The sequence below is a fragment of the Yarrowia lipolytica genome, chromosome 1C, assembly GCF_001761485.1.
Source record: "Yarrowia lipolytica chromosome 1C, complete sequence".
Lineage (NCBI taxonomy): Eukaryota > Fungi > Ascomycota > Dipodascomycetes > Dipodascales > Yarrowia > Yarrowia lipolytica.
The window spans coordinates 1,475,441-1,490,212 of NC_090772.1; the positions used below are offsets into that span (position 1 = coordinate 1,475,441).

Here is a 14,772-nt window from a genome sequence, read left to right on the forward strand (position 1 = left end):
CTACTACTCCTCCTCCTCCCCCTACTACTTCCAGTACTTCTCCTCCCCCTCCCCCATCGTCGACCTACGTGCCCCCTTCTTCCTCTCCTACTTCTTCCTACGTTTTCCCTTCTGCGGAGCTAGCTAAGGAGATGGCCCAGCTGATGATGTTCAACGCCGAGTCTGCCACTGTGGTCTCTTCCACCTCTTCCACTAAGGTGTCGACATTTTCTTCGTCCAAGACCACCTCGACGTCTTCTTCGTCTTCGCGGTTGTCTTTGTCGTCCACCTTCAAGCCCACCATCAAGACTGTCGCTCACCTACGAAGTCATGACTCGGCTGCCATGAACGTGGCCAACAACGGAACCGTGGGCGTGGCATCGTCGTCGTCTACTCTGGCCGCGACCTCTGTCTCTGTCCAGGAGGCTCCTGCCGCCCCCACTCCTCCCCCCGTCACTGTTCCCCAGGGCGTGGCTACTATTGAGGTTTCCGCCAACACCTCGGGCTCTTCCAAGCTGGCTGTGCCGCTTATGACCCTAGTGTTGGTTCTGCTTCTTTAGTTTGCTTGATGTTTGGGTAGGTGTTTGTAATATTAATGTATAATATGATTGTAATGTAGGTCTTTCTGTTCACTCGCCGATCGTGTCGGCCGCCAGTCATGGCCTATCGCACCCGGTCTCAGAGGCCTGACTCAAGTGAAACTGAAACAGCGCTAACCGGACCATGGAAGACATTGTGAGACTAGCGTCAGTCTGCTTGAGAGTTGTTTGATCAAGTGAAACGGTGTTTCAGAAATTGGGCTAACTTGAAACATGAGGCGCCTGGGCACTTGCATTGTTCCTGTTCCAAACGGTGAATGGTGGCTGTTGGAGAAGGTCGCGTATCTCGACATCTGCAAGTCTAGACAGCAGTTTCAAGCCGGAGCTCAATCGAGTGGAGCGATATAGAACCGGTTTGGCCACATCTACAATACGAGTACGAACAACACTCGAACTTGGTTCAGTCCTCAGACTGTAGACACTGTAGTTTGACAATATCATGCCGAATTCGGTACTCTTACATTTTCTACTCTTGCACCCCTGTCAATCTTCCATCACATCATATACGTTACTATTCCTATTGTATCACTGTTGTATCACTAAAGTTGTGACGAGTCAGCCATGTGCAGACCATTCGGTCATGTATAAATGGCTCATCCAGTTGCCTTATTGGCGGCTTCATTCGGTTGTGGAGCTTTGCTCGGCCACCGCTGCTTTCCTTGGTTCGTTACCACTCGCTCTCTCCAGTAGCCCGTCCAAAAACATAGTCCTTTCTGTTGACGTTAACAATGCCGTCTCGGAAGGTGAACTTTCGGTTGTTCTTGACTCGGTGGATTCGGTCGTAGACACAGAGAATTGTATTTCCATGGTTATCGTCCTCGTCTTCGTTTCCGCTCAGATTGTCGTCCGATGAGTCGTCGAGGTCCGAGTTGAGTTCATCTTCGTCATCTTCCGCGCCGTCTGTTTGTGGCACCTTGAGAGTCATGACTCCGTCCACAATCTCTCCCTCAACCATCACCGTCTGGGCTCCATCCGTCTGCTCCAGCTTGACGGGGTTGCCAGGCTGTCCGTTGCCCTGGCCACCCTGGTGCGAGCCTGGCAGGACCAGACCGGGCTGTGGCGGTGTGTGTAGCGAGGGCATGCCTCCATATCCCCCGTCGTTAGGAGCAGCCACAGGAGGTTGTTGTTGTTGTTGTTGTTGTTGTCCTGGCACAGACACCTGGCCCGGTTGATGCTGACCCGACTGGCCAACTGGCGGTGGTTGTTGATACATGAGCTGCTCGTTGGCCTCGGGCTCAGGAATCGAGTCCCACGGCATCTGTGCCACCTGCAGAGACGACAACTTGGTCTGCCAGCCCTCCTTGAGCTCCTGCAGCGTCATTTCGTCGATGCCGTTCTCCTGGAAGTCATCGCGGCACTCGTTGATGACCGCGTCGATCACCTTCTGGTAGATGTTTCCCACAACCTGGTTACTCATTATGTCGTAGTGGCGAGGCTGCGCTTATGTACAAAAGGCATGGGAGGAAATCGACCCGGGTGCATGACTAAGCGATAATCGGTTCACGGCATTAATAATCATGGTCGCAGCGTGCTGACTAATAGAAACGACACCCCAATAGGATGGGTACCAAACCAGAACCAAGCTCGAGCCTCTATTTATACTACAGTACCCGTGCTTGTCCCCTTGCGCTCAGGCTGTGGTGAGGAGAGGAGTTCAGGTGCCGTTTTTCTCCGGGGTTAGGGTTGTGATGGTGTGGCAGGAAAATGTCAGCAAACTTTGGCTGCGTGGGGGTGCTTATTATTCGGTCGTGTGGCAGGCAGGAGGGATATGGCATGAGTTGGAGAACGCCAGGTGGTTGTATTTTTTGGGTATTTTGGTGGTTAAGTGTGTTAAATACAAGAATTTCTAACAAAATGCACTTTTCAGAATGTCTTTTGAACAAATATTGGTGGAATTAGAACGGAGGTCTTTGTAAGTAGAATGTTAAGTAAAGTTTCAAGTGAACGCGATGCATTTAGTTCAGTCCAGACAGTCCTGTAGATACAACATAACTCGCTCTTCAGCAGATGAATAAAGACCAACTTGTCGTATGAACAGTCTAGTACCTGTCATAAGCCATGTAAAGTATCTACTACACCACTTGTACCTGTACAGGTATCGAACTGAGTCCCTCAACGAGTCCTCACGAGTCCCTCAACGAGTCCTCACGAGTCCCTCAACGAGTCCTCACGAGTCCCTCAACGAGTCCTCACGAGTCCCTCAACGAGTCCAACCGCGCATCGACAGGAATAACGGAAAATACCGTCAAACGACCACAAACACACCCACTGTGGCCACGTCACCGCCATACACCACGAAAAGGTGCGTCTGAGGCCTCCGCTTAGCCTCGGACTCCGCACAGACACGGCACTGCTACCGACATGCAGATGGAGATGGTGCCGTAGCGCCGCTGGACGGTTTCGCGCCGGCGAGACTTGGTCACGTGGTCCGAGCCCGTCACGTGGTCCTAGCCCGTCACATCCCGCCGAGCCCGTCACGTCGCATCGATCCGGTCACGTGTCTCCGCCTCGCCTCCGCCTCCGCCGACCCCTTTGGTCCCTGCCGCCGCTATTTAGCTGCTCCCAAAACCACATAATCTCCACCAGCCACATCTTATCGGGGGTTAAGCTTTGTTGGAAAATACCAGCCAGAAGCGTACAATCGGTCTCCAAACAGACCTTACCTCTTACACCACACTTGCGACCATGAGAACCCGACAAACACCCCGAACGCCCGTGCGAGAAACCGCCTCCCTGCCGGACATGGACTCGCTGTCGCTCAAGGACGACTGTGCACGAGCCAAGCGGTTCTGCGACTTTATGGACACCTCTCCCACCACCTACCACGCGGTCCACTACCTGTCCAAGGACCTGGAAAACGCCGGGTTCCGTCCTCTCAACGAGCGGGACTCGTGGGAAGACGAGTTCCACACCCACGACAAGTTCTACGTGACCCGAAACGGCTCCTCCATCATTGCGTTCGTGGTCGGTAAGGACTGGACCCCCGGCAATGGAGCCGGAGTCGTTGGCACCCACATTGACGCTCTGTGTGCCAAGGTCAAACCTATCTCTAAGAAAACCCCCGTCGACGGCTACACTCTCCTCGGAGCCGCGCCCTACTCCGGCGCCTTTTCCGACACCTGGTGGGACCGTGACTTGGGTATCGCCGGCCGAATTATCTGCCGAGACGGCAACAACAAGGTAACCTCCAAGCTGGTCCACGTGCCCTACCCAATTGCTCGAATCCCCACCTTGGCCCCTCATTTTGGCGCTCCCGCCAACCCTCCCTTCAACAAGGAGACCCAGATGACCCCCGTCATTGGCCTCACCTCCTCCAAGGAGATCTCCGAGCCCACCGAGGATGAGAAGCTGTCGCCCTTGGTCGGCAAGCACTCCATCGATCTGCTGCGAACTCTGTCCAAGCACTCCGGCGTCGCCGTCAAGGATATGCTGCAAATGGACATGGAGCTGTTCGACACCCAGAAGGCTGCTCTCGGAGGTCTCAACCAGGACTTCATCTTCTGCCCCCGAATCGACGACAAGGTGTGTACTTACACCGCCGTGCAGGGCTTCATTGAGTCTGTTCCCGACATGGACCCTCGAGCTCTCAACATTGTTGTGTGCTTCGACAACGAGGAGGTCGGATCCAACACCCGACAGGGAGCCCAGGGAGGTCTGCTTGAGTCTGTCGTCGAGCGAGTCATCTCCCACGGCATGGACGCGTCCGTCGCCAACCTCGCCGAGGAGTATAAGCGAAAGACATACGCCAACTCTTTCTTCTGCTCCGCCGACGTTAACCACGCTGTCAACCCCAACTTCTCCAACATCTACCTCGAGCACCACAAGCCCCAGCTCAACTACGGCATGACTCTGGCCGTGGATCCCAACGCCCACATGACCACGGATGCCGTGTCTCTGGGCTTCATTGAGGAGGTTGCTCGACGCGGAAAGAACAAGACCCAGTACTTCCAGATTCGAAACGACTCTCGATCTGGAGGAACCATTGGTCCCTACATTTCTTCCTCCACCGGCATGCGATCCATCGATCTTGGTATTGCACAGCTCTCCATGCACTCCATTCGGGCCACTATCGGTTCCAAGGACGTTGCTCTCGGTACCAAGTTCTTCAAGAACTTTTACGAGCTGTGGTTCGGTGTCGACGAGGAGTTCAACAAGGGAGGCATCTAAGCCGACGACAATACATGCATACATTATGAGTACAGAATTTGTAGTTTGAAAGTAGCTCTGTCTAATATGTTATTACTACAATACACACTTGGGTGAACCACCTCAAGTACACTATATATACACCCCACCCCACTCCGACTGGTAGTCAACTTATGCTCTCTCCTACTTCAACTTGGGATAACTAGCAGCCAGACCAAAGTCCCTCTGCAAGATGCTGTACCAGTCACAAAAGGTTTCCACCACATAGACCACCTCGTTGCGGGTCATGTCGAAACACTCGACCCAATGCTGTTTGCCCCTAGCCTTGGTTTCCTTGTGGTAGTCGATGGGGATCTTGTGGTGTTTGGCGGCCCAGTAGATGGCCGCCAGGGCTATGGTGTTTGTGGAGAACATGAGACAGAGGGGGGTCTTACACGAATCGGTCACAAACTCCCAAGCTGTCTTGCACACCTCCTTGACGTGATGAATGTCGAGCTTTTTGACGTAGTAGCTGAGATGTTCAAAGGGCGAGTCCAGAGTCAGGTCGAAACACAGAATCTCCAGAAAATAGCCCTCGCCGTACAAAATGCAGTCCCGCCACCTCCAAAAGTCCTTGCTCTGTTCGTCGACCACGGCTCGATGGTCCTTTTGTGCCACCTTCACCAGACAGATGCACACGTCTCGCAAGTGGCGGTTGGCCTCCTCCACTTTGGTGGCCAGAAAGATGCAGACAGCCGCCGCCTCAAACGGATGCTTGGACTTGATGCTGTGGCGCATGTAGAACCGGTGGAAAAAGGTGCATGCGGTGTACACGGCCATGTGAGGCAGCTGGAGCAGCTTGGCCACGTTTCCCAGGAAGTTGATTCCCTTGGTACGCATCATGAGCTCTTCTCTGAACGGCATGCCGTCCTTGGCCGAAGGAGACGCCTTGGTGATGGTCTTGGCAGAGTACTTCCACGTGTTGTAAGTGGGGGGCGGTTGTGACGACGGTGTCTCAGATAGAGACCGAGCTGGCGTTGAAGAGCCTCGAGACTCAGCTTTAGCTGATGACGGTCGCGATGTTATCGAGTTGGACCTCGAGTGTGTGCGGGACGACGACAACGTTGAGCCATGTTTCGAATGGCCGTTAGTTGGTTTTGAGTCTGATCTATCTGACTTGGTGTCGTCCGTCTTGACGTCTGGCTTGTCTGTGTTGTCTGTGTTATGTGTTTTGTGGCTCGTCTTGTTCTCAATCTTGTCGTCAGCATTCACCTCATTGATCGAGTCGTTTTTGTCAGCCTTGTCGTCAGAATTCGCCTTCTGTTCCACATCCTTTGGTGTATCCTTGGCCGTGTCCTTCTTTGTACCTTCCTCAACACTCTTCTTGTCTTGTCTTGTTGTTGTTGTTGTTGTTGTTGTTGTTGTTGTCGGTGTGTCGCCCTGATCTGGCACCCGAGAGCCGTCATCCAATGCAAGTTTGTTCGCGTTCTGGTCTCTGGCCTGCTCGGTTTCCACCCGCTTCGCCTCCTCCTGTTGAACAATGCCCGTGTCCTTTTCCAGGTCGCTTCGGCCGCCTCTGGGAGACTGCAACTTGCGCGGGGTGCTGGCGGCAGAATGAGGATCCACCCAGTCGATGGTACGCTTCTGGGCGGTCGTGGACATGGAAATCTCCGCCCTGTTGCCCACGGCCCGCTTGATGAGATCTTTGTCCGAGTCCATCGTGTGGGTATGTACGCTTGAAGCCGGTTCCTAGGGCTAGCTCTCTGTCAGGATGCTGGAAAGAATTTGGGTTTGGGAAAATATACAGCCACCGGGAATCGAACTGGGGGTCGCGTGGAATTTAAAGGGATTTTTTTGTTTTTGCAAAAGAATAATTGGATAAATTCACTATTAAATGGATAAATGAGGAGTAATGGAAACAATCCGCCTTTCCAGATCATACAGGTGAGATATTTCCACCAAATGGTCCGTTGGTGAAGGGAGGCGACCCCTTGGGAACGAGATTTGCAAAAAAACCCACACTATGACGTGATCAGAAGGCACCTGGAGCACTCCGAATCCGCCGGACGACATCTCTCTTATGATCTCCACCATGTCTAAGCACCAGCCATTGACCTCATCAGTTACGAGTCGTCCGCTTAACAACCCTGCAGAATCACCATGCAGAACCAACGCTGACATGAATCGCACAGTGTAGACAATGACTCGGACCTGAGATCGGTCGGACAACTTGTTGACGTCTCGAATGAAGTCGACGTTGCTGAGAAGCCAGGAAGCCTGGAACCAAATGGTCTCCTGGTACCGCTTCACAGCGTCCAGAAACTTGGAGTCCTCGAGGCAGAAGGATCACCTCGACCATGCCCTTGATGAACTGCCGAGCTTCCTCAGAGCCAGTGGATTCAATAGGACAGGTAAATGTCCAAGTTCTTGCAGACTCTTACGAGGAACTACGGATGTTGGTAATGGTTCTGTCCCGGACCTTGTTGAGCTGCCAAGCAGAGTCGATAGCCATGGTCACAAACTGCAGTGTCTCCGGGCTTGGCCTGGCCATCTTCCACAGCTCGGTTCAGGTGATCTTCCGAATCCGACGCTATACGTGGGGAATCCGATGTGTACGCGCTCTTTGGTGTGGTGTTCCTTGGTGTTCCTTGGTGTTCCTTGGTGTTCCTTGGTTACTTCATGCTCCTTGGTGTTCCTTCATGCTCTTGGTGCTCCCTGGTGCTTCTTTCTTCTTCCTGGGCCCACTCGGGATTGTTCACTCGTGATAGTTTCAGCTTGGCCTGACAAAAGATGTCCGAGGTCCGAATCTGGGGATCAGGCCGAGGTATGGCCAAAGCTGCTCTACCACCGAGGACACTGGGTCCACACCTAGAGACAAATCCAACGGCCGGTTTCTGGGAGAGATTGGCCTGAAACATTACATGCGCGTTGCCTTCTTACTCAGACTGGCTGATCATTCTCACTCGCGTACGCGCAGGAGGCCGTCGAGTCCACTGACGCCATTATGAACCAGCCCACGTGCTGTCTGATAGCGGCTGAAGACTGGGCGTTCAGGGCCCTCGCTGACAAGTGCGGTTTCGTGCAGACCGACACCTTCTGTCAGGGAGACAAGGCGGTGTATGTTTTTGTTCGGCCAATGAATGGTCGCATCCGGATTGGTGGACAGCTCCTAGCACTTGTGTAGCGTCTGTGGCTTGATCCGCTTCATGGACATTTACACAAAGAGACGGGCTTTCAGCCATTGCACAAGTAGGGAGAAAAAACGACCCACCAAGAAGAAAAAACGACCAACATCTGATAACGGCATGTTATACCGGTTGAGTTGTCGCAGATGACAAGATAGAACGTTAAGAACGCCTCGTGGAACTAGGATTCCACCCCTTTCAGGCGGCTATCTTCCTCTCGGCTCTTCCCCTCGTCTGTCGTGAATAATTCTTGACACCACCGACCGAACTAGCCCATATTTTGGCACCATTGCGAGCTCTCAGATCTACTGTAGCCGTCAGACGTCAAGTTTGTGGCACTAAGCAGATTGCAATAGACGGTATTTATATGAACGGAGATAGGGTCGACAGCATCGACATATGATGAGGACAAACCTCTTGAATCGGCAGCAGGTTAGTCCGATCAGATCAACCGAGAAACCGGTACTGTACAGGTAAGAGTACAAGTACAAGTACCAAGACTCCCAGCAAAAGACACCATTCTTAGCGGTATTGCGCTGTAGGATCTCACACCTAATCAGTCTGACAGATGGATACTAGCTTGACACATGAATGCTGGTTTGACAGATGAATACTGATTTGACGCATGAATACTGGCTTGACACAAGGCTATAGCTGGATGCAAATGGCCGATCGTCACACACTTATATATACCAGCTGCGGAATTGTGTGCTATTTTCTCAACCATGGCAAATGCCTGAGTCCTCTCTATCTACCAAATCCCCCTCCGCCCGCCCTCTACACCCCTTTCCACAGTGGGAAAACTCGCTGACTTTGTGACTGACGTTGAGCATCTACCGGAAATGCATTTTCTGGAGCCTAGTCATTTGTTTTCCGATTGTCATGGACGGTTATGACGGGTTTCTGATTCCTTCCTTCTACGCAATTCCTTCCTTCGGACGGAGATTCGGCGTCCCGCTGCCAGACGGCTCCTACACAATCGAGACCAAATGGCAAACAGCTTTCCTGGTTGGAGCACCCATTGGCCGAATCACGGGAGCTCTGGAGTCTGTCATTTGACCGACAAGTACGGTTGCAAGAAGGTCAAGTTGATCCCCCTGATTCTGTTGTCAGCAGTGGTGTTTCTGGTCTTCTTTGCAACCAACAAGTCCATGCTGTGTGCTGGCTGGACGATTTCGGGGCTCATTTGGGGAGTCTTCAACACCATGACGCCGACCTATGTTCCTGAAATCTGTCCAGTGAGTCTTCGAAGCACGTTTGCAGCTGCCATCAACCTCTCATGGGTCATTGGCCAGCTCCTGGCGATTGCTGTCATCACCGGCCCCGAGCCCAAACCCAACGACTGGCCCTACCCAATTCCCATGGCGATGCAATGGGTGTTTCCAGCCGTGCTCATTCCGATCATTCTGTTCATGTCCGAGTCTTCATGGTGGACTCTCAAACAGGACGACGAACAGGGATCTCGAAAGACCCTCGAACAAGTCGTGGACAAGATGTCGACATTGACGCCTACATCGAGTAAATGTGGCAGACAATCCAGGAGGAAGACGACTCGGGAAAGTTTTCCGACTGCTTCAGAGGAACCGATCTCCGACGAACAGAAATCTGTTGTCTCAGCTACTCATTCCAGCCTCTGTGTGGACTGTACTTGCTGCCCTACGCTGCCTACTTTCTGAAACTCACAGGAATTCCTCAGAACGTGGTGTTCAGAATGACGCTGGAAATCACAGGCTTAGCAGTCATGGCCTCTCTGGTCGCCCCCATCATCATTATTCACTTCAAACGAAGAACCCTGTACATGGGTGCTCTCGCCATCATGGCATGCACATTGTTTGGAATGGGAATCACAGAAATTTTCGATACTCCGACTGCAAAAAGGGCCGCCGGAGTGCTCATTTACGTCTGGGTGGGCACGTACGACGCCACTGTCGGCCCACTGACCTACGTCATTGAGTCTGAAACCTCGTCGGTCCAACTGCGTTCCAATACGTTGCTCTGGCTTCAATCTCAAACTCCTTCATGATGCTCCTGCTCCATATCACGGTGCCATACATGATGAACGAGATGAAGACTGATATGGGGGCCTACTTCGGGTTTATCTATGGGCCTTTTTGTATCGTGGCCATTGTTTGGGCCTATTTCCGACTTCCCGAGCTCAAGGGGATGAGTTTCCTTGAGTGAGAGAGGCTATACCAGGCAAAGAAGCAGAGCAAGCAGCTCGAGAAGCCACCCACAACATTATCACTCGAGTCTCCTGCAGGATAAGCAGAAGCCACTATTAGCTCCATCTCTTTTTCTTGAAATCAATTGCAAAATAAATGATATGTATATGGCTAGAACTCGTACCCAATTAGACAGAGCAGCGTTTGTGGGACACAGGTTAGTGGCGAAATGGTTCGGCACTCTTGATGATGTTCATGAGATACACGGGCGCAATATCGCTTCGTGGCCGCACACGTCGCCACATGTTGAGGGCCTTGATCTTTTTCGCTGCAAGAATGGTTTTGAGAGCCAGAGAGCCCAGAAGCGGGATATCGTGAGATCAGACTAGAGGGGCTAGAGCAAGAACTCCACATGCAGTATAAAAGTCCATGGGGATTATCTCGTCGTTGAAGAAGGAAACCTTGGCCTTGATCTGCTTGGAAGGCTGGAACAGCTTCATCAAGTGCTAGCTGTTCTTGATGGACAGATCCACGGCCTGGACCAGGACAAGTTCCTGGCGGAGTTATCCGACGACCACCCTATTCTAATCATCTCCACCAAGGGCCATTGGTGACTCTTGAGCAGCACAGAGTGCCCTCTCCAACCTGGACGGTTCCTCAGGGGAAACCTCTGTTTGCGACTCTATGACAACTATCTGCCAGGATAATGTCAAGGTGCCTATTCACTCGCCCATTGTGGCTTGACTTCTGGTGCGCCGTCGAAAAACGCCCCGCTTTCCTCCTCGAACATCTTCTAGTCGAAGTCAGAGAAACACCAAGATAGGCAATGGCCCGCTGAAACACTCGTGCCCACACCATCCACGTGTACTCAGTGGTCGAGCTGGCCTGCTCATACCTTTCCTCTGCCATGGCGTCTCTGGACTGGAGCAAACTGAGGGGAGGGGATGACGGCCCGAGCCATGGTCATCATTGTAGCTGGTGGGCCGGGTATCTTCATTTTGGGCGACTTCCCCAGAAGGGCCTACTTGGCTCCCTTTGGTCGTTTCTTGACCATTGTATTGTATTGCAACTGCACCAGTACTTTTGGTTGAGTCGAATATATTGATGGAAGAAACCCGTGATATATATACTCTCTGAAGACTCTTTTTTTTTTTTTTTTTTTTTTTTTTTTTTTTTTTTGACGACGCGTCAATAATTTTGTGGATAGTTGGAGACACAGTTCTTACCTCTACAATAGCCAGATCTGCCAGTATATGATAGATACATAATGTTCACGTGATGATCACAAGCAGATTGTTTTCTTTTCTTTTCTCTTCTTTTCTCTTCTGTCTAGCTAACTCCAAGTTGCATGTGAGTACTTTCCATCAACTTTTCGCGTTTGTTAAATTAAAATCGTGTTTAAAAGACGCGTTCCAAAACTATGCCCTTGATATTTTCATCATTTGGGCTGCTGAGAGGATCTAATTTATACCATACGAAAGCTCTCAAAACACCGGTTACGAATATCCACTTTTCAGGTTTATATCTCCCCTGTGTCCGATGTTAACACACTTTACTGTTCAGCATCAGACTAGTTGAAGCGTCTTGAAGTGTGAACATTTGTTACATCCGTATCGCAGAGAAATTCACTATTCACACCTCTTGTCATCTCCCGTTTGAATATGGGCTCTGATCGCAACACTTAGTCATGATTTGTAAGATGTTTGGTGAGCCTGTACAAACAACCAAGGTCACCGTAATAGGACCATCTATCGTAATAATGGTCCAGTGAATGGCATCAAAGTGTCATAGAGCCATAGTAATATCAGTTTATATCAGCTCGCGTTGTTCACAGATCCGAGAGCACCTTCTCTCGTCCAAAGTTGGTCAGTCTAAAAGTCGAGAGGAAGTCATCTCTGGCGTGGTAAGCTCCACACATTCGTCTGTTTCCGACAAAGCCCTTTCTTCCATGCAGAACTCTCCAGTTATCAAAGATGAGACACTCACCAGCCACCAGCTTGCAAACGTACTCAAACTTGGGGTCGGTGAGAATGCCGTTCCACTGCCGAATGGCCTTGTAGAACTTGGGCACATCTTCGGGGCTGTCCCAGGTATCCATCACAGATCGGTCGTCGTTGTTCCATCGCACCTGCTGCAGCTCTCCGGTGATGGGGTCGTGGGTGAACACAGGCTGGGGAACCTCGGGGGTGATACACACGCTGTCCTCTCCGGCAGAGTGGGCCGGGATTCGGACCCGAGAAAGCAGCTCGTAGCCCTCCGGGTTGAGTTTCTTAAACTCCTGGGCGGCTCGGAATCCGTCTACCAGCATGTTTTCGCCACCCTTGCCATCATGGTGCAGACAGTGGAACAGCTGCAGACCGGGCGTGTCAGTCCAGTAAGTACCGTCGGTGTGCGAGGCCAGGTGGAAGTTTGTGTAAGCAGTGTCGTTCATGGCGAGATCGGCGGTGAAGTCCCAGAAGCCGCCGTAGTGAGTATGTTTGATGTGGGCCAGTCGCTCGCACAGCTTCTCGGTGTCTTCGGGAGTGGCGGGGACTCCAGACACGAAGCAGAACCCGTCGGCGTAGATCTTCTTGCTCCATTCGGCCAAGCCCTTGTCGGTCTTCATCACGTCTTCGAACTTGACAGTGGGCTTGTCGGCTTCGATATCGGCTGCCAGCCAGTACTTCTTGCGGACCTGCGTGTCGAGCTGGGCAGGGCCGGTCTTGGTCTGGGTCTTGGGCTTGGAGTAGTTGTGGCGGTTGAGCCAGTCCACGGGGTAAGAGGACACGTGGCCGTCGTGCTTCCAGGTCACGTCCCAGTTGTCACCGTTCAGGGCAACCTTGGAGGGCTGCACGTCTTCAGGAATGGCAAAGGTGTTCTGCAGACGCTGCTTGGTCAGCGGATGGTAGTGCTCCTGGCATCTGCAGTTGTCTCGCAGCCAGATGTTGTGGAACGAGCCGATCGAGTCGAAAGTGGTAGTGTCCTGGTTGAATGACATGCTGATTAGAGAGGAGCTGTAAGTCGTACGTTGTACACTGGTGCGTCTGCTTCATCTTACGTGGGGTAGAATATATATGTATGCTGATTGGGTTTGCCGGCGGGAAACGGACTCCGAAAGATGCCAAAAAAGGTAGGTTCATGCGTTTGTCTGGGGAGCTGAAGGGTAGGTTCCGTGGAGGGGCTATGAGCGGCTTCGGGGGTGGCTTTCGGCGGAGCCTAGTCCTAGTTCCGAGTGGACTGAGTGCGATCCTTATCGAGCTGATAAGAACCAGATCTGATAGGTATCATGCAGGGTCGACTAGCGAGATCGTGAGAGACGTGAGGGTTGACGACATTGAGGGTTGATGACGACGGGTGTTAGGAGGAAGAGGTAATGGAAGATAAAAGTCCCTGTGCCGGCTGTAGCCATCATCTGGTCAAATATTCAACTCTGGGGGATTCTTTGGCAGTTTCAACCAGCTGCAGACACTATAAGTAGGGCCGAAGATGTCATAGCAGACAAAAATGAGACATAAAAATGGCATAAAAAGAGCAATGTATGGTAGTCCTGTCGCCTTATTGCATAAACAGCAGTAAGTCTCGGTCTCGTGTACTGTACAACACTACAAGAGCCTGATCCACCGTCTACCGCCCAGTCCGAGACTCTGTAAACACGTCTAGAAGACGCTGCCAATACGATTCGGCACATTTGTGACTTTCCAATGGTTCGCTAGTGATACGTCATCTACTGGTCAGGATTTCCGTTCTAAGGCTACAAATACGGTACTTGTACTGGAATAGTTAGCTAATTGATGCGACGGAGACGCTGATTTTGATGTCTGCCGATAGACCATCTTGGACATGTAGTCTAGCGTTGAAGAGTGAGTGAGTCTGTGTGTTCTAGTCGCTGGTATTCGAGGGACGTTTAAGTACTTATGTACTGTCCTCGATCATGGACTGAATGATAGTGAGGCGCGGATTACCATCAGCCTCTGAAGGAGATGGAAAGTTTGGCTGGAGCAACTGGACTCCGCCTAATGTAGCCCTCGTTGTCCAAGACATAAACGATGTTAGGGGACTCTAGAGGTCTGGTACAGTACCCCAGCTCTGATTTGATATCTCCGTGCTCTCCAGGGGCCGAAATCTCGTGCTAATAACGAGGCAGCACTGTCTCCAAAAGATGTGCCAAGCGAACAATCCTGACTGATGTCAGGTTCTGGACTCGGCTAGCATAGATGGACATACCCTGTCCATTGTAGTGAGCATCGCTTTGTGATGGTTCTATAGGTCAACTACCGATTACCCAGCCAATAAATCACGTGGATCTTCATCGAAAATCCAGACTCTTCTTGAGCATTGGCTGTTTTACACTATCTATCTTACTAGCACGGCTTCTAAGGTGCCATCTTCACCTGTCCGTCTCTACATGTCACATCACGACGACATTTTGCAGCAGATTTTCAACTCGTTGCCAGCTTCCTAAACGGGTCAATGGGGGACTGAACCTGCCCAGTAGTTTTTTACCTACTACTTTCTCGAAAACAACCAGGCTCTGGAGGGACAGATTGTGATTAGGGCGCGGTCCGAGGGACTCGTTTGCCCGTCTTCAATCTCGTCGACTATTGGCATCGCTCTAGGAGACCCTTGAACCCCATGGGTTCACACCAATCCATGTTTTGTGACATCATAGACGAGACGAGGGTTACTGCACCTGCTTGGCCTCGGAAATGAGCCCAACTATGAACCCAACGGTTCTGGATCTGC

The 14,772-nt window shown here is 51.7% G+C and overlaps 7 protein-coding genes across 7 annotated transcripts; 3 read left to right on the forward strand and 4 right to left on the reverse strand.

The window, feature by feature from the left end:
- Positions 1–1,245: 1,245 nt before the first annotated feature.
- Positions 1,246–1,995, reverse strand: YALI1_C14774g (uncharacterized protein; the record flags this gene model as incomplete). Its single annotated transcript, XM_501680.3, has 1 exon — positions 1,246–1,995. The coding sequence occupies one exon, from the start codon at positions 1,993–1,995 to the stop codon at positions 1,246–1,248; it is 750 nt and encodes a 249-aa protein (XP_501680.1).
- A 1,268-nt stretch (positions 1,996–3,263) lies between these two features.
- Positions 3,264–4,745, forward strand: YALI1_C14787g (uncharacterized protein; the record flags this gene model as incomplete). Its single annotated transcript, XM_501681.3, has 1 exon — positions 3,264–4,745. One exon carries the CDS (start codon positions 3,264–3,266, stop codon positions 4,743–4,745), a length of 1,482 nt encoding a protein of 493 aa, XP_501681.1.
- A 162-nt stretch (positions 4,746–4,907) lies between these two features.
- YALI1_C14818g (uncharacterized protein) lies at positions 4,908–6,422 on the reverse strand (the record flags this gene model as incomplete). The annotated part of the gene is made up of 1 exon (XM_501682.3): positions 4,908–6,422. The coding sequence occupies one exon, from the start codon at positions 6,420–6,422 to the stop codon at positions 4,908–4,910; it is 1,515 nt and encodes a 504-aa protein (XP_501682.3).
- Positions 6,423–6,948: 526 nt separating this feature from the next.
- YALI1_C14823g (uncharacterized protein) lies at positions 6,949–7,575 on the forward strand (the record flags this gene model as incomplete). The annotated part of the gene is made up of 1 exon (XM_068282287.1): positions 6,949–7,575. The coding sequence occupies one exon, from the start codon at positions 6,949–6,951 to the stop codon at positions 7,573–7,575; it is 627 nt and encodes a 208-aa protein (XP_068138388.1).
- Positions 7,576–8,877: 1,302 nt separating this feature from the next.
- YALI1_C14843g (uncharacterized protein) lies at positions 8,878–9,564 on the forward strand (the record flags this gene model as incomplete). Its single annotated transcript, XM_068282288.1, has 1 exon — positions 8,878–9,564. The coding sequence occupies one exon, from the start codon at positions 8,878–8,880 to the stop codon at positions 9,562–9,564; it is 687 nt and encodes a 228-aa protein (XP_068138389.1).
- Positions 9,565–10,430: 866 nt separating this feature from the next.
- Positions 10,431–11,020, reverse strand: YALI1_C14859g (uncharacterized protein; the record flags this gene model as incomplete). The annotated part of the gene is made up of 2 exons (XM_068282289.1): positions 10,431–10,556; positions 10,946–11,020. 2 exons carry the CDS (start codon positions 11,018–11,020, stop codon positions 10,431–10,433), a joined length of 201 nt encoding a protein of 66 aa, XP_068138390.1.
- An 858-nt stretch (positions 11,021–11,878) lies between these two features.
- YALI1_C14884g (uncharacterized protein) lies at positions 11,879–13,027 on the reverse strand (the record flags this gene model as incomplete). Its single annotated transcript, XM_501685.1, has 1 exon — positions 11,879–13,027. One exon carries the CDS (start codon positions 13,025–13,027, stop codon positions 11,879–11,881), a length of 1,149 nt encoding a protein of 382 aa, XP_501685.1.
- Between the last annotated feature and the right edge of the window lie 1,745 nt (positions 13,028–14,772).